The sequence below is a fragment of the Cetorhinus maximus genome, chromosome 26 (assembly GCF_964194155.1).
Source record: "Cetorhinus maximus chromosome 26, sCetMax3.hap1.1, whole genome shotgun sequence".
In the NCBI taxonomy this organism is placed as follows: domain Eukaryota; kingdom Metazoa; phylum Chordata; class Chondrichthyes; order Lamniformes; family Cetorhinidae; genus Cetorhinus; species Cetorhinus maximus.
Window position 1 is genome coordinate 38,747,090 of NC_135904.1, and position 24,378 is coordinate 38,771,467.

The window sequence follows — 24,378 nt, forward strand, 5'->3', positions numbered from 1 at the left end:
GGGAAGTGATAAAGGCAAGAAGTCACTTGTGGGTGTACAGATCCCCGAAGAGTAACCATATGGTCGGACGGGGTATAACGAAAGAAATAATGGGAGCTTGTCAGAAAGGTATACCAATAATCATGGGGGATTTTAATCCACATATAGACTGGAAAAATCGGATGGGCAAAGGTAGCCTAGATGAGGAATTCATAGAACGTTTTCAAGATAGTTTCTGAGAAAAGCACATTCTGGTGCCAACCAGACCAGAGCGCAGGCTATACTAAGCCTGGTATTGTGCAATGAGAAAGAATTAGTGACCTCATAGTGAAGGTGCCCCTCAGTAGCAGCGGTCATAATGTGATTAAATTTTGCATTCAGTTTGGGGAGAGAAGAGTGGCTCTAAGACTAGTATTTTATACTTAAATAAGGGCAATCATGAGTACATAAAAGCAGGGCTAGATAAAATGAACTAGCAAATTAGGTTAAGGGGTAGGTCAATAGAGATGCAGTGGCAGACATTTAGGAGGATATTTCAGGATACACACAATGGATACATTACAATGAGAAAAAAATCCAAGGGGCTGACCCACCATCCGTGGTTAACTAGAAAAGTTAAAGATAGTATCAAACTTAAAGAAAAAGCATATAATTATGCAAAGATGGGTGCAGGTCAGAACATTGGACAGAATGTAAAGAGTGCAAAAGTAAGCTAGCTAGAAATATAAAGACAGATAATAAGAGTTCCTACAGATAGTTAAAATGAGAGCCTGGGGAATTCATAATGGAAAATAAGGAGATGGCAGATGAATTGAACAGTTATTTTGCATCAGTCCTCACTATAGAGGATACGAGTAACATCCCTGAAATAGCTTTAATTCAGGAAATGGAAGAGGGAGGAACTCAGGAAAATTACAATCACCAAGAAAGTGGGACTGAGTAAACTGTTGGGGCTGTGGGCACATGCACCCTGATGATCTTCATCCTAGGGTCTTAAAAGAAGTGGCCAGTGAGATAGTTGATGCACTGGTTTTAATTTTCCAAAATTCCCTAGATTCAGGGAAGGTTCCATTAGATTGGAAAATAGCAAACGTAACATCTATTTTCAAAAAGGGAGGGAGGCAGAAAGCACGAAACTACAGGCTGGTTAGCCTAACATCTGTCATCGGGAAAATGTCAGAAGCTATTATTAAAGATGTTATAACAGGGCATTTAGAAAAATTCAAGTTAATCAGGCAGAGTCAACTTGGTTTTGTGAAAGGGGAATCATGTTTAACCAATTTATTGGAATTCTATGAAGGAGTCACATGTGCTTTGGATAAAGGGGAATCGGTGGATGTACCGTACTTAGATTTCCAGATAGCATTTGATGAGTGCTACATCAAAGGTTCGTTTACGTTTGCTATTTTCCAATCTAATGGAACCTTCCCTGATGAGCGCTACATCAAAGGTTCGTGGAAAATAAAGGTCCATTGTGTAGTGGGTAACATACTGGCATGGATAGAAGATTGGCTAGCTAACAGGAAGCAGAGAATAGGCATAAATGGGTTTTTCTGGTTGGCAGGATATAACGAGTGGTGTGCCACAGAGATCAGTGCTAGTGCCTCAGTTTATTACAATTTATATAAATGACTTGGATGGAGGGAATGAAGGTATTGTTGCTAAATTTGCTGATGACACAAAGATAGGTAGGAAAGTAAATTGTGAAGAGGACGTAAGGAAACTACAAAGGGATATAGATAGGTTAAGCGAGTGGGCAAAGGTCTGGCAAATGGAGTATATATAATGCGGCAAATGTCAAATTGTCCATTTTGGCGAGAAGAATTTTAAAAAAGCATATTTTCTAAATGGTGAGAGATTGCAGAGCTCTGATTCAAAGCGATCTGGGTGTCCTAGTGCATGAATCAGAAACGGCTAGTATGCAGGTACAGCAAGTAATTTGGAAAGCTAATAGAATGTTATCATTTATTGCGAAGGGGATTGATTACAAAAGTAGGGACGTTATGCTTCAGTTGTGTAGGGCACTGGTGAGACCACATTTGGAGTACTGTGTACAGTATTGGTCTCCTTATTTAAGGAAGGATGTAAATGTGTTAGATGCAGTTCAGAGGAGGTTTACTTCACTAATACCAGGAATGGGCGGGTTGTCTTATGAGGAAAGGTTGGACAGGCTATGCTTGTATCCACTCAAGTTTAGAAGAATAAAAGGCGATTTAATTGAAACCCTTAAGATCCTGAGGGGTTTTGACAGGGTGGATGTGGCGAGGATGTTTCCTCTTGTGGAAGAGTCTAGGGCTAGAGGGTCACTGTTTAAAAAATAAGGGGTTGCTCATTTAAGACAGATGAGGAGAATTTATTTCTCTCGTAGGCTCGTGAGTCTTTGGAGTTCTCTTCCTCAGAAGATAGTGGAAGCAAAGCCTTTGAATATTTAAGGTAGAGCTAGATAGATAAGAAAGGGAGTGAAAGGTTATCAGGGTAGGCGGGAATTTGGAGTTGAGGTTACAATCAGATCAGCCATGATCTTATTGAATGGCAGAGCAGGCTCAAGGAGTCGAGTGGCCTACTCCTGCTCCTAATTCATATGTTTGTATGTAACTCTGGTTCAATGAAGAGTGCAAGAGGACATGGCAGGAGCAGCACCAGGCATACCAAAAAATGAGGTGTCAACCTGGTGAAGCTAATACGCAGGACGTGCCAAACAGTGGAAGCAGCATGCAACAGACAGAGCTAGGTAATCCCACAACCAATGGATCAGATCAAATCTTCGCAGTCCTGAATGAGTTCTGGACAATTAAAACGCTAACTGGAGGAGGTGGATCCACAAATATCCCCATCCTCAATGATGGGAGAACCCAACACATCAGTGCAAAAGACAAGGCTGAAGCATTCGCAAACATTTTCAGCCAGAAGTGCTGAGTGAACGATCCATCTTGGCCTCTTCCTGAGGTCCCCAGCAACACAGATGCCAGTCTTCAGCCAATTTGTTTCACTTCACGTGATATCAAGAAATAGCTGAAGGCACTGACAATATCCTGGCAACAGTACTGAAGATTTATGCTCCAGAGCTAGCTACATCCCTAGCCAAGCTGTTGCAGTACAGCTACAACATTGGCATCTACCCAACAATGTGGAAAATACATCCTGTCCACAAATAGGAGAAATCCAACCCAATTAGTTACCCCATCAGTCCACTCTCGATCATCAGCAAAGTGATGGAAGGGGTTGTTGGCAGTGCTATCAAGTGGCATTTACTCAGCAAAAATCTGCTCAGCAATGCTCAGTTTAAATCCATCAGGACCACTCAGCTCCTGACCTCATTATAGCCTTGGTCCAAACATGGACAAAGAACAGAACTCAAGAGAACGAGTGAGAGAATAAGGGTGGGAGTGACTGCCCTTGACATCAAAGCAGCATTTGAGAGTGTGGCACCAGGGAGCCCTAGCAAAGCTGAAGACAATGGGAATCAGGAGAACACTCTCCATTGTTTGGGAATCATACTTGGCACAAAAGGGAGATGGTTAGGGTTGTTGGAGGTCAGTCATCTCAGCCCCAGGGCCTTGCTGTACGAGTTCCTCAGGGTAGTGTCAAAAGTCCAGCCATCATCTTCAATAAGATCAGAAGTGGGGATGTCCGCTGATGATTACACAAGGCTGTGACATTCACAACTCCCCAGATACTTAAGCAGTTCGTGTCCATATACAGCAAGACCTGGACAACATTTGTGCCACAGAAGTGCCAGGCAATGACTACAAGCATCATCTGCATTCTGCAGCTCAATGACTTGAGGTTGGGGTGGTTTTGGATTGAAGGCAGCGTAGATTGAACAGTTTCCCATTTGTCCTTTAGATTATCTCCACGTCTATGGGTAATTTGAAGGAGGTGAGGTGCAGTATTGCAGTGAGGAAAATGGAGAAGAGATTGGTGCAATGACAGCCTTGGCTGACTGCAATTGCCACTAAAATAGGGTTTGTGGTGGTTTTGTTGGTGAGGATCACAGCATGCATGTCAACATGGAGTAGACAGAGAATAGTTACAAATTTCTGAGGGCAGTCAAGTTTGAAGGGGATACTCTCAGCCTTCGCAATTGACAGACTCAAAGGCTTTCATGAGGTCGAAAAAGACCACGTAAAGTGGTTGGTGCTGTTCTTCGCACTTTGCTTGAATTTGCTGCACAGTGAAGATCATGCGTATGGTGCCTCTCAATGGGTGGAAACCGCACTGTGACTCTGCAAGGAGTTCCTTGGTCACGAGGAGGGGGCGGTTGAGGAGGAACCTTGCAATGATCTTCCCTGTGACAGACAGCAGAGACACTCCTCTGTAGTTACCACAATCTGACTGGTCTTCTTTCTTGATCATGATCACAGCGTCCAAGAACCATTGGCACGCATTATTTTTCCCCGCCACGATAGATGGTGAAATTTGAATCCAATAAAAATCTGGAATTAAAAGTCTAACAATGACCATGGAACCAATGTTGATTGTTGTAAAAACCCATCTGATTCACTAATGTCCTTCAGGGATCTGTCATCCTTACCTGGTCTGTCCTACATGTGACTCCAGACCCACAACAATGTGGTTGACTCTTAGCTGCCCTCTGAAATGGCCTAGCAAGCTGCTCAGTTGTATCAAACCGCTACAAAGTCACAAAAAAGGAATGAAATCGGACAAACCACCCGGCATCAACCTAGGCACCGGAAACGACAACGGCAATCTCAGCCCTGTCGACCCTGCAAAGTCCTCCTTACTAACATCTGGGGGCTAGAGCCAAAATTGGGAGAGCTGTCTCACAGACTAGTCAAGCAACAGCCTGACATCATCATACTCATGGAATCATACCTTACAGATAATGTCCCAGGCACCACCATCACTATCCCTGGGTATGTCCTGTCCCACGGCAGGACAGACCCAGCAGAGGTGACAGCACAGTGGTATACAGTCGGGAGGGAGTTGCCCTAGGAGTCCTCAACATCGATTCTGAACCCCATCAGGTCAAACATGGGCAAGGAAACCTCCTGCTCATTACCACGTACCGCCCTCTCTCAGCTGATGAATCAGCGCTCCCTCATGTTGAACACCACTTGGAGGAAGCACTGAGGGTGGCAAGGGCACAGAATGTACTCTGGGTGGGGGACTTCAATATCCATCAAGAGTGGCTCGGTAGCACCACTACAGACCGAGCTGGCTGAGTCCTAAAGGACATGGCTTCTAGATTGAGTCTGCGGCAGGTGGTGAGGGAACCAACAAGAGGGGAAAACATACTTGGACCTTATCCTCACCAGCCTGCCTGCCACAGATACATCTGTCCACGATATTATCAGTAGGAGTGACCACCGTACAGTCCATGTGGAGACGAAATCCTGTCCTCATATTGAGGATACCCTCAATCGTGTTGTGTGGCTCTACCACTGTGCTAAGTGGGATAGATTTCAAACAGATCTAGCAACTCAAGAATGGGCATCCATGAGGTGCTGTGGACCACCAATAGCAGCAGAATTGTACTTGAACACAATTTGTAACCTCATGGCCTGGCATATACCCCACTCTACATTACCATCAAGCCAGGGGATCAACCCTGGTTCAATGAAGGGTGCTGGAGGGCATGCCAGGAGCACCAGGCATACCTAAAAATGAGATGTGAGCCTGTAACACAGGACTACTTGCGTGTCAAACAGCATAAGCAGCAAGTTCACACATGCCTCATTACTCTAATGGTAATTGTCTATCCCAGTCCTCTGTACACCTCCTCATTAATGCTTTACCCTGACACCACGCCATCCAAACCTACCAAATTAATTTTAGTCCCACACAACATTAGTTAACCTCCCTGCATGGACATTGGTCCCAACCCTGTTGAGGTTTAATGGGTCCATCACATCCACAGCTGGTCACAACACTTGTAGAATCTGAAGCTTTCCCTTGTCCAGTCACACATTAACCTACGTTACCTCACTGTGATTAATCCACAGATTACTCCTTTTGAGGTTCTGCTGCTGCATATGCTCCCAAGCTCTTGAAACTAACTCAGCCCTTTTCCTACCTACGTCACTGGTTCCAGTGTGCACCAGGTCTTCTGGTTGTTCCCCTTCCCCACACAATGCTCTGTACCCAGGAATATTTGTTCCAATTGACTCAAGTTGGAAGGTAGCATCAACATTTCTGAATTATACGAGATTTCCCAATAAGCCATTAATAGTTCAACCCCCCAAGTTACATAGTCCATCAGCGTGATGTTTTCTGCCAGTCAGAAAGTACTGCATGAATTCCATACTTTATAACACAGTGGTACAAACAATACTGTCTGCTCTGATACATTAACACACATACATGGCAGAATAGGCCAGGCTTCAGTTACTAGGAAGCACAGGCCTATGGAGAGGTTGGGTACTCACATGTATTACAAAGAGTAGGTGGAAATAAACTGGTACAGAAAGCAATGCCGAACTTGGAGAGATTAGAAAACCCGTAAGTACAACATGGGACAAACGTTAATAGGAGTGTGATTAATGTCTGTCACAGGGGGAATCAAAGTTCTCCAGATGATTATGGTCTGAGGTTTTTTGTTCCCTGAGGAGCAAGGAATTGTGTCTCAAAGTACGAGAACAATGGAAAGCCCACGACACAGCCATTCTACATGGACCATGGGTAGAGTGGCCTGAGCAGCGAAATAACCTTTCCTTGCTCAGGAGTCCATGATCCTATTTCTCATTCTGCCAAACACTCACCAGCCTTCCTGTCCCTGCCTGGGATTTGTCCAGCCTGTAGCATGCCCTTCAGTTTCTCCACCTCAGCCAGCGTTGATGCATTTGCAATAGCATTCTGCAAAGCAAACAAAGGCATTTTAACTTAACAGATATAAAATTTCAGGGTAGTACAGGTTCAAGGGTGCTTCAATATTCCCCAAACCTTCAGCCTTTTCACCTGCCTGTGTTAAATTGCTATAATGCAGTAAGTATAGATATTCCAGGCAAAACAGCCATAGCAAGTATGTATTGCATATATAAAAATATATACACCCATTAAAGATTAATTCTGTAGTTAGACCTGCAGTATACCTCCGTAACCATTCACTTGGAGACACCGGAAATACTAGGTGAATAAGAAGAAACTGTAGGGAAGAAGTCAGTATAAATGGGATTGGTCATGGATGTTTTGAAGGAAGAGAAGGCTGGAATTGATATGCGCTGTAGCCTATTAGTGGGCCCAATGAGATATGAGGTGGCAGGGAGTGCAGATGCATTGAAGGGAGATTAACCAGATGTGGAGAGGAAGCAGGGAAATAATGGTATCACAATGGGACAGTATGAATACTGAAATAAATAACACACTGGAGTTGGGGGGGGGGGGGGGGGGGGGGGGGGGGGCAGCGGTGGTGGGTGGGTGCTGGAATTAGTCTTGTGGACATTAGCTTGAACAGTTAAGATAACCTCCGTACAAGTTGGTACCAGTCTCATGGGCACTGCATTTCAGGGGTTGTTTTACTATGCAATTGATTTGATAATAAAGAGTATAGGAACAGGAGAAGGCCACTCAGCCCATCAAGCCTGCTCCACCATTCAATACGATCATGGCTGATCGGACACTTCAGTGCCTTATACCCACACTATCCCCATAACCCTTTTTGTTATTGTTAATCAGAAATCTATCAATCTCTACTTTAAACACACTCAATGATTGAGCTTCCATGGCCCTCTGGGGTAGAGAATTCCAAAGACACTCAACCCTCTGAGTAAAGAAATTTCTCCTCATCTCAGTTCGAAGTGGCTTCCCCCTTATTTTGAAATTGTGCCCCTTGGTTCTAGACTCCCCAACCAGGGGGAAACATCTTCTTGCATCTACCTTGTCTATCCCTTTAAGCATTTTGTAGATTTTGTATTATTTTTATTATTAATTTGGATTAGCCAGACATCTCAAAATTAAAATGAGATCTGGAAGCTTGGGTTAACAATTGCAGACTGAACGGAGATATTCCATAAAGCAATCACCCAAGCTGTATTTGGTCTCCCTAGTGTAAAGGAGACTGCTCATCCACAGTATACTAAATTGAAAGAACAAGTAAATCACTTTTCATCTGAACAGAGTGTTTGGGGCCCTAGGTAGTAGGAAGAGGTAAAAGGGCAGCTGTTGCATCTTTTGCACTTTACTAGGAAGGTGCTGTGGGGAGGGGAGGGGCCGTTGAATGTGATTCAGGAGTGGACCAAATGTCAGAGAGAATGGCCCTTTCAAATGGGGAAGGGAAGATGTTTGGTGGTGACATTTCACTGAAGTTAGTGGAAATGGGAGAGGATGATTTGTTGAATGCAGAGCTCGTGGGATGGAAGATTAAAGGAAGAGGAACCCTATTGTGGTTCTGGGAGGGGTGAGTACAGAAGTGCGGGAAATGGAGATCATACTCCATTCAGTCTACAGGTGCGACTCCAAGATCTTGCTTGCCTATCATTTTAATTCTCCACCCACTCTGAATTTATGTCCTGCACCTCCCACATTGTTCCAGTGAAGCTCAACATTAGCTCGAGAATAGCATCTCATTTTTTGATTAGATACTTTATAGCTTTCCAAAATCACCACTGATGTCACAATTTCAGATCATAACTACTGTTCCTTTCTTTTAGACAGCAACTGCTGGTGATTCTGCTTTTCACATTTACACCTCCTCCAGACACAATCATCTGTTTCTTTATTTGTTGCATTATCACTTCCCTTTGCCTAGCACTATCATCCCTTTGTCATTTAATCTCTGCCTTCCACCCTATCACAGACCTTCCCTTTGTTCTTTTCTCGTCCCCACTTTCCCTGCCTTGTTTAAAAACTGTTATATCTCTAACCACTCCCAGTTCTGATGAGGGGTTAACTTGAAATATTAATTCTGTTTCCTTCCCCACAGAAACTTCTGGACCAGCTGAATATTTCCAGGGTTTTGTTGTTTTTTTTTGGATTTCCATAGTTCACAGGAACAGAAGTAGACCATTGAGCCACTCAAGCCTATCCCACTATTCAAGCTGATGTGATCCAGCTTCATGACCTTTATCCCAAGTCCCTTAATAATTGAAAGTTTACAGTTGAACTACCATCAATTGCCGTTTGCAGAAGAGAAGTCCAAACTTCACCACACTGTCTAGAAGTTTTTCCTAATTTCACTCCCAAGGTCTGGCTCCAATTTTTAGACCATGGGGAGTTTCTGTCTATCCAATCTGTTCCACTTCACATTGTAAAGAACATATCTTTTTATTTCTGTTGCACTGTGGATTAAAATTACAATGGCTGCAGTTGAAAGACATGTCTACTGGCACAGTTTGAGGGATATATACAATATTGCTCTCCTGGAACAGTGTGCTGTGAAAGACAGGATGGTGCCGAGGGAGAGTGTGGTCTAATGAGGAACTGCCTGGCAACATTTTAATTGGCTCCCGACCAGGTGACCAGGGTTTGTGTGAGAGCAATGCAGCAGAATAGCTCCCAGCCTGAAAAGAAAAAGAGCGAAAACCTCCTCCTCCTGTGCGTGAAAGATTCCAGCAATTCCACAATAATAGCTAGCTGGCTTTTTCTCCTCATATCTCTATAACCCGCTCTCTCTCTGAAAACCCCTGTCAAAAGGCAAAGGGGAACATCACCGTTAGAGATGTTGAAAGGCAAGTGCTCAACCAGTGAATTAAAGACTGAAAGTGCTGGGAAGACCACCTCATGTCATCAACAAAGAACTGAAAGGAATTTGGAAGACAATGATCAAAATCAACCCATCAAATTCTGTGCTCTGGAATTGGGGCTATTGAACTGTTTTATCCCACCCTTAAAATCCATATTTTTGTGTGTCTTATGTGTGTGTATAGGGATTCGAGGAGTAGAGTTTATGTTATAGCGTTAGAAGTTAGCAGTTCATATTTCTTTTTTCACTGGTTAATGGCAATTTGTTCAATAAACAGTTATTTACTTGTTAAGTTTACAAACCTGGTGCTTGTATTCTGTTAACCTAAATTAAACAATTAGGTGGGTTGATCAAACTTTTCACATTTGTCAGGGCCCAGGGAGCACTGGGGCTTGATATTGCAGAGCACTATCCCCAGTGAGTCGTGACAAGTTTAGGGGCTTGACCGAGATATTTTGGAACAAAAGACAATGACAATTTGGGTGTAGATTTATTAAGTAACAAACGCTAAAAGGAAACAACAGGTTTGTACTGTCAAAAATAAGATGGCACTGGAAACTGCTAAAGCTTCCCTGCAAGTGGACGAGATGTCCCTAACGATTTTACAAGGGATCCCAAAGGCCAGGTTAATCGAATTGGTCAGTAAATTAAGAGTGGGATTGCCTGACAAAGCTAGGAAGGCAGAGATAATCAAAGAGAAGGCACAGCATTTAAAACTGGAAGGAATACCTGAGAGACTGTGTTCTCCAAGGGGTGGTTCATTGGAATGGGCTCAAATTCAGTTGCAAATAAAAAATAAACTGAAACTAGAGGCACCAGAAAAAGGGCAGAGAAAGAAAAAGGCAAGTAAAGAGAAAGGGCATTCCAAAGGGAGCAGGCAAGAAAGGGCATTCCAAAGGGAGCAGGCAGAAAGGGCAGAGAAAGAAAAAGAAAAGGCAAGGAGAGAGCATTTCAAAGGGAGTTAGAAATAGTGAAGTTAGAAAAGGAGGAAAGAGAGAGAATTCCAGCTTAAAATGCTGGCAGCTAAGAGACACCAGTAGGTGAAGTAGGACTTATTTCCAGATCAGAACCCAGTGGGGAGATGTTTAAATTTGTACAAGCTCTTCCAAAATTTGAGGAAAGGGATGTTGAAGCATTCTTTATTTTATTTAAGGTAGCTAAGCAAAGGAAAACTGAACATTGCCCACGCAGAGCAAATTGACAGGTAGAGCACAGGAAATTTATTCTTCACTGTGAGAGGAGCTTTCCCAGGGTTATGATGTAGTAAAAATGGCCATTTTGAGTTCACATGAGTTGGTCCCTGAAGCATATAGACAAAAGTTTCAAAATTTAAGGAAACAGCCTGGGCAAGCTTACATTGAATCTGAAAGGATTAAGCAAAATAGTTTTGAATCGTGGATACGAGCATTAGGAGTTGAAACTACTTAAGAAGTTCTCAGACAAACCAGTCTCTTGGAAGAATTTAAAAACTCCCTAGCTTCTGTAATAAGAACCCATGCTGAAGACCAAAGGGTTGCAACTGCTAGACAGGCAGCAGTAATGGCTGACAATTATGAGCTGATCCATAAAACTAAACCATTGTTCCATCAACCTCATAAATTTGAAAAGGGTGGAAAATGGGAGAATGAAAGGAAAGCAAGTAGCCAGGGTAAAGAATGGATAGCTGGGAATGTCTTGAGATCTACTCTCCAGTTCAGGAAGGAAGGTAATGAGGGCGATGGTGAAACTCGAAGATCTAAGTGTTTCCACTGTAATAAAGTGAGATACATTCGTTCAGAATGCTGGAAGTTGCGAGGGAAGCCCATGGGGCTTATTGGAATTGGTAAGAGTGAGTCCGAAAAAGGAACTCAAAAAGAAAATGCCATGGATCAAATTGTAGCTTTAACTACAAATAAGGGTCTGGAGGTAAACACTGCTGTGAATACAGGTGAAGTGAATAAGGCAGATGAGAGAGATATAGAGTGTTTTTGTCTAAAGGAATGATAAGCCCTTTTTTATCAAATGCTGCAGCTAAACCCATAACCATATTAAGGGGCACATGAAGTACTCAAACTCTTGCTGGCAATGGACTTAGCTTTCCCTCCAGAGAGTTCAATGAAAGCTAAAGTATTGGTAAACGGGATAAGTGGAGAATATACCCCGGTACCATTGTACAAAGTGCAATTGGAATCTGATTTGTTGTCTGGATCGGTGGTTGTAGGAGTGGTTAAGAAATTACCCGTGGATTTACTCCTGGGGAATGAATTTGACAGGAGTGAAGGTTATAGCTTCATCCATAATTATGGGAAGTCTGAGAGAGGCTAAAGAGTAGTTACAAGAACAAGTTCCTGGTATTTTTCCATCATGTGTGGTGACCAGAACAATGGCTAAACAAAATCCATCACCAGAGGTCAAGTAACACCACGAGCAGATGTTAGAGTAGCCAAAACTTTAAGGATGAGGATAATTCAAAGGGAGTGTTTGGCATGTCTTCATTAATTGAGGCTCAGAAAGCAGATCCAGAGTTAAACAAGTTAGCACAGTCAGCTCATACTGAAGCCGAGGCTGAAGGAGTTCCAGAGTGCTGTTACATTAAAAACGAAGTTCTGATGAGGAAGTGGAGACACCCTCACAGACCTGCAGATGAGGAATCGATGGTTGTTCAGGAGATAGTGGTACCGCCCAAATATCATAAGGAGATATTGCGAGTAGCACATGAAATCACCATGGCAGGACATGTAGTAATATGGAAAACCCAAACACCGATAAACAGGCATTTTACCTGGCCGAGACTTCATAAGGACGTAGTGCAATTTTGTAAAACATGTCATACATGTCAGGTAGTAGGTAAACCTCAACATGTAATCAAACCAGCACCTTTGATACCCATACCAATTTTAAAGAGCCATTCAATCAGATATTAGTAGATTGTGCAAGACCATTACCCAAAACAAAAGCAGGACTTCAGTATATCCTTACAATCATACGTATGATAGCCCGATTTCCAGAAGCTATTCCTTTAAGGACAATTATGGCCAAGGTGGTAGTGGAAAAGTTAACTCAGTTTTTCACTCGTTATGGCCTACCGATTGAAATACAATCTGACCAAGGTTCTAACTTCATGTCTATAATTTTCCAGTGCATAATTAGCAGTTTGGGTATCAAACAACTCAAGTCTACCACCTATCACCCACAGACACAAGGAGCTTTAGAGAGATACCATCAGACTCTCAAAACCATGATTAAGACCTATTACCATGATTACCCAAAGGATTGGGACAAAGGATTAGATTTCTTACTATTTGCAACCAGGTTCTCCAAATGATTCTACTGGATTTAGTCCTTTCGAATTGATCTATGATCATGAAATAAAAAATCCATTAAAAGTGATTAAGGAAAAGTTCCTAAAGCAGAAAGATGAATCCTCCATGTTGGATTACTTGTCCATTTTCCTGAAAGACTTAGGAGCACGTAAAGTAACAAGACCGCACTTAAAAATTTCCCAAGCATAAATGAAAGAATGGGCAGACATGTTTGCTCTACAATTAGAACTTTCCAGGCAGGAGATGAAGTATTGGTATTATTGCCGTTGCAGGGTGCACCACTGAAAGCCAAATTTGGTGGCCCCTACAAGGTAGTTAGGAGAGTTAATAATGTGACTTATCTGATAGATATTCCTGAGCGTAGGAAGAAACGGTTATGTCACATACATATGCTGAAGCAATATCATCGCGGGGAAGATGACAAGAAAGAGCAAGTATGCCAGATGGTAGGAGTAATAGAGGGCGACAGAGACAGTAAGAGTAAGGTAGAGGGAGAAGTAGGCAGTGCCCAAAGCAAACCACCTACCAATTGACTAGCTAATATGAAAACACTGGGACAGTTAGACACTGTGTTCCCATATTTAGAGGAAGGACCACGGGAAGATCTAATAAGATTGCTTAGGAAGTATAAGGGAACTTGTAGGGATACACCTGGATATACATTAGCTAGACATGATGTGGATGTAGGAGACTCAGTGCCGATAAAACAACATCCATATCGGCTGAGCCCCGAGAAACAAGCTCAGGTAGAAACAGAGATCTAATATATGCTGGAAAATCAATTGATTAAGCCCAGCTGAAACAGCCGGGGTTCACCGGTAGTGTTGGTTCCTAAGCTGAGCGGATCCACTAGATTTTGTACAGACTACTGGAAAGTGAATGTAGTAACTAGGACAGATTTATACCCAATTCCTCGGTTACAAGATTGCATCGATAGGGTTGGCAGTGCATCATTTCTTTCTAAAATTGATCTATTGAAGAGGTACTGGCAAGTTCCATTAACATCAAGGGCTAAAGAAATATCCGCCTTTGTAACACCAAGTGGATTGTATCAACGTCTAGTCATGCTGTTTGGGTTTAAAAATGCCCAGCTACATTCCAGAGACTTATGAATCGAATCGTAGCTGAAGTACACAACTGTGTGGTTTATTTAGACAATGTCAATATCTATAGTAACACACGGGAAGAACTTGTTAAGCATGTGAGGACCTGTTTAAGCAATTGCAGTTGGTTGGCTTGGTGGAGAAATCATGAGGTATTTGGGCATGTGTGGGTTTTACAGGAGTTTGTGCCAAACTTCAGCACAATAGCTGTACCTCTCACCAATGTGTTAAGAAAACAGGCAAAAGTGGTATGATCAGCAGGATGCCAAGCAGCCTTTGAAAAGCTGAAGGTAATCTTTATAAATGAACCAGTGTCGGCCGCCCCTGACTTTACCAAACCTTTTAAAATGGCAATTGATGCTAGCGACTTGGGGGGTAGGTGCAGTCCTATTACAAGATGATAAATTAGGGTTGGAGAAGCCAGCTGGGTACTTTTCCAAGAAACTAAATCAATATCAGAGGAAGTACTCTACAAAAGAAAAAGAAACTCTAGCATTGTTGTCTCTTCAACACTTTGAAATTTATGTCCGACACGATAACAAAGAAACACTGATCTACACTGACCATAATGCGAGACTGTTTAGATGGAGTCCATTGTTTCAACCATTCAGTGTAAAGATTGTTCACATTGTCGGCAAAGATAACGTGATCTCGGATGCATTGTCTCGGGTGTAAAATACTAAAATAAGTTAAAGGGGTAAGAAATGAATATTGTATAATGAGGAGGAAGGATGAATGGAAGTAAGTCTAATGTTTTGTTTTCCATGTGTCACATACCTTTGTGATGATACGCATTTTTGAAATGGCATTTCATCTCTTTAAAGGGTGGAGGTATGTAAAAAACATATCTTTTTATTTCTGTTGCACTGTGGATTAAAATTACATTGGCTGCAGTTGAAAGACATGTCTACTGGCACAGTGTGAGGGATATACACAATGTTGCTCTCCTGGAACAGAGTGTGCCATGAAAGACAGAATGGTGCCAAGGGAGAATTTGGTCCAATGAGGAACTGCCTGGCAACAACATTTTAATTGGCTCCTGACCAGGTGACCAGGGTTTGAGAGAGAGAGCAGTGCAGCAGAATAGCTTCTAGCCTGAAAAGACCAAAAACCTATTGCTCCTATGTACGAAAGATTCCAATACTTCCACAATAATAGCTAGTTGGCTTTTTCTCCTCATATCTCTATAACCTCTCTGAAAACCCTTGTCGAGAAGAAAAGGGGAAAATCACTGTTAGAGACATTGAAAGGCAAGTGCTCAACCAGTGAACTAAAGACTGAAAATGCTGGAAGACCACCTGATGTCATCAACAAGAACTGAAAGGAATTTGGGAAACATCGATCAAAATCAACCCATCGAATTCTGTTCTCCGGAATTGGTGTTATTGAACTGTTTTATCCCACCCTTAAAATCCATATCTTTGTGTCTCTTGTATGTGTGTGTATAGGGATTTAAGAAGGGGTAGAGTTTAGGTTATAATGTTAAAGTTGGCAGTTCATATTTCTCTCTTTTGCCACTGGTTAAAGACAATTTGTTCAATAAACAGTTATTTACTTATTAAGTTTACAAACCTGGTGCTCATATTCTGTTAACCTAAATTAAACAATTAGGTGGGTTGATCAACCTTTTCACATTTGTCACAGCTCGGGGAGCACTGGGGCTTGATATTGCAGTGCACTATCCCCAGTGAGTCGCGGCAACATCTTGAAAACTTTGCTGTCAAGTAATCCCAACTGCCATCTTTCCTGAACCACACTCTCCCCAAGTGCACCACACACTTCCCACCCACACCCCCCCCACCCCCCATATCCTCAATTAATCCCAATGCCGTCTCTCCCCATAATCTTGAATCCATCTCTAACTAACCCCACTGTCCCACTCACTCCCCACTGCCCCGTATCAAGACCCAAGTAAACCCACTGTCCCGACCTCTCCCAATAACACTTCACCTTCCATGGTTCAATTATCTTTTGAACGAAAATGGGTACTAACATCTGCCTATACCACTCACTACACCAAAGCATGTTCCAACAACTCTGTAGACATTTCTTCTAACCCCCAAGTGACTCATAACAAAAAATCAGTATTATTCAAATTCAATGTCACCTAAGGCAAGCACTGCTGCACAATGTTTCCACTAAAGTGAACCCAATCACCAAGAACACCAGAGACCCTCGCTTGGTCAGATCCACTGTGCTTGCACATGCACCCACTTATCTACTAAAGACACATAACAGCCCCAATTCTGACTTTGCAGTATTATTTATCCCAGCAATTACCTTGACTGTGAATCAAGGACATATCAGACTGCTGAACATAGTGGGAGGAGGAAGTGAAGAGATGTCTACTGGATTCATCCTATGTTATCCTGCCCTGTTCATGTCTTGCCAAATTCCTCCTGGTAGATTTTTGTTGGGTAAAAATATCAAAGGATATGGAGCAAATGGAGTCAGCTATGATCTAACTGAATAGCAGAATGGACCCAAGGGTCCAAATGGCCTACTCATCTTCCTCTAATCCATCATTTCACCTAAAAGCTTTCCATCAAGTTCAGTCCAAGTCAGCATTAATTTATCTCTGCATTTGATGTCACCTCCCCTTTTATCTCTGTTCAGTTCCGACAAAAGAAAAGTGCTCGCTGGTGCTTTAGTCTTCGGCACTGTCTAAAGGCAGGTCTCCACATCCCAACCCATAATCGTCTATCTGCTCTTCAGTTTTTATTCCTGATTTCCAGTTTTTACCCTTTTACATGTCGAGCCATTGCATAAGCAAGTCTTACCTTAATTGCTTCTACTTCAGGAGCAGAAGGACCAGCTTTTTTCTTCTCCCCTGACAACCCTGCACCTGGTGTGAAACTTAGGAACAAAATACAAATTATTTAGTCATTTATGGGTCCCACAAATAAACTTCTCTGGACCTTTAAAGCCACAAGAATTAAAAACCAGTGCAGTATCTGATCTTTTCATAAACTGATACATTTTACAGTGCTCCGCTGAATGGAGCTTTACTTGAAATAGCTTCCCTCAGAAACACCAAGGTGCTGGAAAGGCAACATTTTAGCACAATGATCACAAAACCAGCAATTTGGAAACAAGCCCTCCCCTCCCCCACACAAAGAGAACAGCCTCTTCTTTAACATGCTGACTCTCACTTAACAATAAACCCCAAATCTAGTGTTTCTGAGGCAAGACATCAAGTCAAATTTAGTATCTGTATCTTACGTCTTTGTTTTCTTGGTTATATCCTTTGCAAGTTGCGCCCCACGTTTGCCTTTGAACATTCGATCCGCTTCCTGACGTTCCTGTGGCAATACATCACATCCAGTTACAGTCAAACTGATTGACTCCTTCCAGCTGAGCAACATCTGCCCATACCTCGAGGAACACTACAATAATTTACAAAATTCTTCATTCTACAGACACAGTAACAGGATCAGGAATGCTCACCACCTGTAGTTATTTACCAATATGGGAATAGTATCAATGACCTCGCTCTATAGTCAGTAAGAGTGAGCACCCTATGCTCACATAGGGAAGAAACTGAACACTCGTATCCCCCACAGAAACCAGATTGCTTTTCTCTAGAGGAGTAAAAGTTGCAGTCATTGCTTGAATTCGGGAAAAATTTGCAGGGTTATGGGGAAAAGCAGGGAAGTGGGATTAGCTGAGCTGGTTTTGCAGAGAGCGGACATGACAGGGCGGATAGCCCCCTACTGTGCTATAACCATTCTATGCTATGGGTAAATGTAAAACTTCCCAAAAATGAGCTGTGCAAACACATAGTAAATCACCTCTGCCCTGATTAATACAACCGGTACAAGAACTTTGTACTATTAACAGGGTCAGACATGGCAAAGATCACTTCCAGGTGAGATTTCAAATAAGCTTTGCTATTTCTGCTACAGGTGTGTGGGTGAAATCTAACTACAGCAAATTCTCACAGGAAGCAATCATACTTCAGAATATTAGCCTCTGCCTCACTCTAACACCCTAAATTTAATCTAAGGCACTGAGCAAATTTTACGGTCACCACAAATATATTAAAAACACTTTTTTGTCTTAGTACCCCTGCCTGAGGTCTCTTGAAATGTTTTATTACATTAAAGGCACTGTATAAATGCAAACTGCTATCAATCTTAAAAACATCCAGTATTCACTTTATTCCAAAGACTGTTAATCAAGTGTATATCTGTACATTTAACAGCTTGTCTTTAGTAGTTTCTGGGAGTGAAGTACAAGCAGTGCAGAGGACGGAGGCTGCAACATCCCAATACGCAGACTGCACACTGGAAGCAACATCGCAACCCTGTTAATAAACTCAGCCACTGTGGTACAATCGGCTGCAGTGACTTTGATCTAACTAATTGGAAAAACCAAATAGCAAAAACAAGTAGTATTCACTCGATCAAAACCCCCAAATTCCAGTCTGTATAATTTTATGGTAAAATTGAACCATATCTAGAGTCAGCTACAAGTAGATAGGAATGATCAAACAATTTAAAACCTGCATCATTGTCTTGAGGGTGTTACCAAGTAAAGAACACGACATACAGCAGGGTTTTCAGATCTGATGGGCTGTTTCTCATGTTCCAGCAGAGTCAGAGACTCAGGTCAAAAGTTCTGCAATGGGGAAGAGCCTTTCAATGCTCCAACTGTGGAAAGATCATGCATCAACAGCTCCCCAACAATCTCAACTCTAGCAACAATCAGGATGGAACTAGAGTAGAGAGCATGTGCATTCTGCAGTTTCATTTCATCAACATTAGGAGTTTGGGCTAAAATCCAGCCTCTCATCAGACAGATGATGTTACCTTGAGTGTTGCAGCACAGACTGAACGTGAACTGAACCATCACAGAGGCAACCCCTTGATGGATTGAATGGCCAGTCAAATTTAACATCAGTTGCTAGGCCATGTACAATAGGATACCTTCCTTTCCTGTGTTTATAATTACTGAGATATAAATATTTAGCGTGCAAGCATGATCACTGCACCGGACAGAGTGCCTATTGTGTGATTGCCCCATTTTTAACAGCAGCTAGGCACTTTTTTTCAATTTGACCTTATAAAATGCAACGTTGCACACAAAGCTGAGAATGGTGAATCTGATACAAAAGGTCACAACTGTAAAAGGTTGAAACCATTGCCGTGTAAATGGTATAGATAGATCATTTTATCTCAAGTTAAGTTGGGCTAGGGGGATAGGTGAACATATATTATAAATATAAATTTATGATTATATATCTGATGTGCAGGTACATGGGTCACTAAATACGGTAAGGCAAGTAGAGAAGGTCAAAGCTCAAATAATTATTGGCTCTGTATCTAGAGGCAGAGGATACCAAAGGGATAAGGCGGAACTTGAACAAGACAACAATTGAAGGACATACAATTTCTGGTGCCCCATTATAGGAAAGACATAGAAGCAATGGAGCAGCACTGCCATTGCCCGGAATGAGGGCAGACCGGACACAGGTATTCAAAGTTATGGACAGTTCTGATAAAATAAACAGGAATAAATGTTTTTCCCCTGTCACTGAGCTATTAATAAGGCTGAAATTTAAGCTTTTATAAGAAGTTAAAGGTGGGTTGGAAAAAAGCGTTACACCGAAGGAGGTCAAACTGGAATTCACAGCGACAAACTCCTGTTGAAGCAAATTCTTTACAAAAGGAATTAGAAAGTGGTTTCAAAGGGAGGAATACGAAAAGATGGAATCAGGCTGGCTCGGACATTAAAAGATATAAGGAGTGTGTGGGAATAGGCTGGGTGGGAAAGTGAGTGGGAGAGTGGGAAATAACAGAAAAACCTTGATATAGACATGTTTCATTCTATATTTCTAATCTAGCAGGTAAGGGAAAATCTATAAGAAAATCATTAAGGCAGCGCTAGGATAGGGGAACCAGGAGTACCATAGATAATAGTTTTTTCTTGGGCCCTCCAATTCCAGAAGAGACACTACTACCCTCCTGCTTAGATATAAACAGACTCCAAAAGGATGTCCAACATCAACTACAAATACATTTTTCTGGAAAACGAAATCCGATGAGTATTCCATGGAAGCAAAGATATGCAGAGCTTAAGCTGCAATAAACAACGCAGCCAAAATGTGTTGCTGTGGTCAGTCTAAATCATACCTTCAGTTTGACTTTCTGGAAATCCAGGACTCTGACCTGTGGAACTTTGTGGATCACATACAGACGATAATGCTTCTTGCTCGTTACTGGGTTCCTCAGGAGACTGTAAATCAACAAGTACATCATTTAAACCCATTTGTCTCAAACTGATCTGATTACTGTCAAGCCTCACTGAGTGGAAGAGATAGGAGAAAGACTTGCATGTAATCATTGCTGTAATCGAAGAGATAATTTGTGCACAGTAAGCTCCCAAACAGAAACTTAGAAAATATGAGTAGGTCTTTCAGCCCTTTGAGCCTGATCCACCAATCAATGTGATCATGGCTGATCCTCTATCTCAACGCCATACTCCCGCTCTTGCCCCTTCCCCTTGATGTCTTTAGTGTCTAGAAATCTATTTCCTCCTTAAATATATTCAGTGGCTTGCCTCCACAGCCTTCTGTGGTAGACAATTCCACAGGTTTACCACCCTCTGAGTGAAGAAGTTTCCCCTAATCTCAGTCCTGAATGGCCTAACCCATATCCTCAGACTGTGACCCCTTGTTCTAGACACTCCCAGGGGAAACATCATCCCTACATCCAATCTATCCAGCCCCATCAGAATGTTATGCTTTCCAACGAGGTCCCCTCTCATTCCTCTAAACTCAAGTGAACACAGGCCTAGTTGGCCCAATCTCTCCTCATATGACAATCCTGCCAGCCAGGAATCAGTCTGGTGAACCTTTGCTGCACTCCCTCTATGATAAGTATATCTTTTCTGAGGTAAGGAGGCCAAAACTGCACACAATACTCCAGGTGTGGTCTCACCAAGGCCCTGTACAGCTGCAGTAAGACATCCTTGCTCTTGTACTCAAATCCTCTTGCAATGAAGACCAACCTAATTTGCCTTCCTAATTACTTGCTGCACCTGCATGCTTGCTTTCAGTGACTTGTGGACAAGAACACACACTCAACTTGTCTAAATCGCCTTGAAGCCTCTTTGCATCCTCCTCACCATTCACATTCCCACCTAGTTATGTATCGTCAGCAAACTTGGAAATATTACATTTGGTTTCTTCATCTAAATCATTGATATATATTGTGAATAGCTGAGGCCCAAGCACTGATCCTTGCGGTGCCCCACTAGTCACCACCTGACACTCCAAAAAGGTCTATTTATTTCTACTGTCTCCTGTCCGTCAACCAATTCTCAATCCATGCCAACGTATTACCCCCAATCCCAAATGTTGCATACTAACCAATGTGGGACTTATCAAAAGCTTTTTGAAATTCCAAATACACTACATCCACTGGTTCTCCCTTATCTATTCTACTAGTTACGTCCTCAAAAAACTCCAGCAGGTTTGTCAAACATGATTTCCTTTCATAAATCCATGTTGACTTTGTCTAATCCCATTGATATTTTCTAAGTGTTCTGTTATCACGTCCTTTATAAAAGGCTCTAGCATTTTCCCTGCTACTGAGGTTAGGTTAACCAGGCTGTAATTTGCTGTTCTCTCCCTCCCTCCTTTTTTAAATAGAGGGGTTACATTTGCCACCCTCCAATCTGCTGGGACTGTTCCAGAATCTACAGATCTTTGGAAGATGACAACCAATACTCCCACTATTTCCACAGCCACTTCCTTTAATGCCTTGGGATGTAGATTATAAGGCCCTGGGGATTTATCAGCTTTCAGTCCCATTAATTTCTCCAGCACTAATTTTTTTTTTAGCAATACTAATTTCCTTGAATTCCTCCTCCTCACTAGATGCTTGCTTCCCTAGCACTTCTGGGAAGTTGTGTCTTCCTCTATGAAGATAGAACTAAAGTAGTTGCTTAATTGTTGTGCCATTTCCTTGCTCTCCATTATAAATTCTCCCGCCTCTGACTGTATGGGACCTACATTTGTCTTCACTACTTTTTTTTCACATACTTAGAAACTTTTACAGTCCGCTTTTATGTTCCTTATTTCCTTAAGTTCCTTTTATTCCTTATCTTTCTTTATGTTCTTATACTCTATTTTCCCCCTCTTAATCAATCTCTCGGTCCTCCTTTGCTGAATTCTAAACTGCTCTCAATCCTCAGGCTTGCTACTTTTTCCAGCAACTTAATATGACTCCTCTTTGGATCTAATACTATCCTTAATTTCTTTTGTTAGCCATGATTGGGCCACTTTACCTGTTGTGTTTTTGCGCCAGAAAGGAATGTATAACAGTTGCAATGTATACATTCATTCCTTAAATATTAGTCATTGCCTATCACCTGAATAAAAATAATAATAATAATGATAATGATGAAGCTCCCCAATACATTGTAGCCAACTCACCCCTCATATCTTCGTTGTTTCCTATTTAGATTTAGGGCCCTCATTTCAGATTGAACTACTTCATTTCCCATCCTAATGAAGAATTCTATCATATTATGATCACACTTCCCTAAAAGACCCACACAAGATTAATTAACCCCATCTCATGCACGATATCAAACTTAGGATAGCCTGTTCCCTAGTTGGTTTTTTGACATACTAGTCTAAAAAAGATCTTGTGGACACTCCAGGAATTCATCCGCCACTGTATTATGGTTAATTTGGTTTGCCCAGTCTATATGTAGATTAAAGTCACCCACGATTACTGTAGCACCCTTGTTACATGCATCTCTAATTTCCTGTTTAATGCCACCTTACCACTACTGTTGAGGCCTATAGACAGCTCCCACTTGTTGCTTCTTAGCACCACCGCAACTGATTCTACATCTAGATTTTCTAATATCCTTTCTCACTATTGCACTGATTTCATCCTTAACTAATGACGCCACCCCACCTCCTTTTCCTTTTCGCCTGTCCTTCCTAAATATCGAATACCTTTGGATATTCAGTTCCCAATCTTGATTATCCTGCAGCCATGTCTCCGTAATCGCAATCATATTCTACCTGCTCACATCTATTTGCACTGATAGCTCGTCTGCCTTATTGCAAATGCTCTGTGCATTCAGATCAGTGCCTTTAGATCTGTCTAACATTTTTACACTTTTTTTTGTACTATGACCCTATTTGCTTCTAGCCCTTGCTTCCTCTGCCTTCCACTTTTGCTTTCTACTTTTCCATCCTTCATCTCTATCTGTTTCCCTCTCGTCTCCCCGGTCAGATTCCAACCCACCTGCTACTTTGGTTTAAATTCTCCCCCACAGTACTAGCAAATACCCCTGTGAGGATATTGGGGCTGTCCAGCTGGAGTGAAACCCATCCAACTTGTGACGGTCCTATCTTAACCAGAATCGGTCCCAATTCCTCAGGAATCTAAATCCCTCCCTCCTACACCATCTCTCTAGTCACGCATTCATTGGGTCTATTCTCCTATCCCTGATTTCACTTGTACGTGGCACTGGGAGTAATCCTGAAATTACTGCCTTGGAGGTCCTGCTTTTTAATTTATTTCCTAACTCCTTATATTCTGCTTGCAGGACCTCACCGTTCTTTTTACCAATGTCGTTGGTAGCAATATGGACAATGACCTCTGGCTGTTTACCCATCCCTTCAGAAATTCCTGCAGCCACTCAGTGACGTCCTTGACCTTGGCAGCCGGGAGGCAACACACCATCCCGGTGTCATGCCTGTGGCATGTCCATCCATTATGATAGAATCCCCATCACTATTGCTCTCTCACTCTTTTTCCTCCTCACACCATGCAGCTGAGCCACTCACGGTGTCACAGACTTGGCTCTTGCTGCCAAGAAACAGAAAATCTGTTTGAGAGGGAGATGGACCCTGGGGACTCCTGCACTACCTGCCTACTGCTTTTAGTCTGTCTGGCGGTCATCCATTCCCTTTCTGCCTTTGCACTCTTTACCTGCAGTGTGACCACCTCACCGTATATGTTATCCATGAAGATGTCAGCTTTGCTGATGCTCCACAGTCACTCCAGCTGTAGCTACATCTCCGAAACGTGGATTTTGAGTAGCTGCAGCTGGAGACACTTCCTGCACACGTGGTTGCCCTAGATACTGTAAGTGTCCCTACTTCCCACATCGCACAGGAGGAGCATTCCATGTGGCCGAGCTGTCCTGCCATGACTTACCCTTAAATTATTATAATTTTATTTCCTCTAGTTTAATGAATTCATTAAATACTAAATGTATACAGGGAATCTTACTTTACTTATACTATAAACAGTAATTAATCTAAATTAACCTTGTTATGAAGACAGCCTTGCAGTTAGCAATAAATTGTATCAGTATTAAAAGA

General features: G+C 42.2%; 1 protein-coding gene across 2 annotated transcripts in view; it reads right to left on the reverse strand.

Annotated features, from left to right (window-relative positions):
* The window catches only part of snrpa1 (small nuclear ribonucleoprotein polypeptide A'), a 56,291-nt gene that overhangs the window by 16,051 nt on the left and 15,862 nt on the right, over positions 1–24,378 (reverse strand). The window contains exons 5-8 of one of the 2 annotated variants that reach the window (XM_078530499.1): positions 20,159–20,261; positions 17,247–17,326; positions 16,805–16,880; positions 6,702–6,795 (exon numbers count right to left, since the gene is read on the reverse strand). In XM_078530499.1, the coding sequence (XP_078386625.1) occupies positions 6,702–6,795; positions 16,805–16,880; positions 17,247–17,326; positions 20,159–20,261 (353 nt within the window). The remainder of the gene's footprint in view (positions 1–6,701; positions 6,796–16,804; positions 16,881–17,246; positions 17,327–20,158; positions 20,262–24,378) is intronic. The other variant, XM_078530500.1, reaches the window with a different exon arrangement.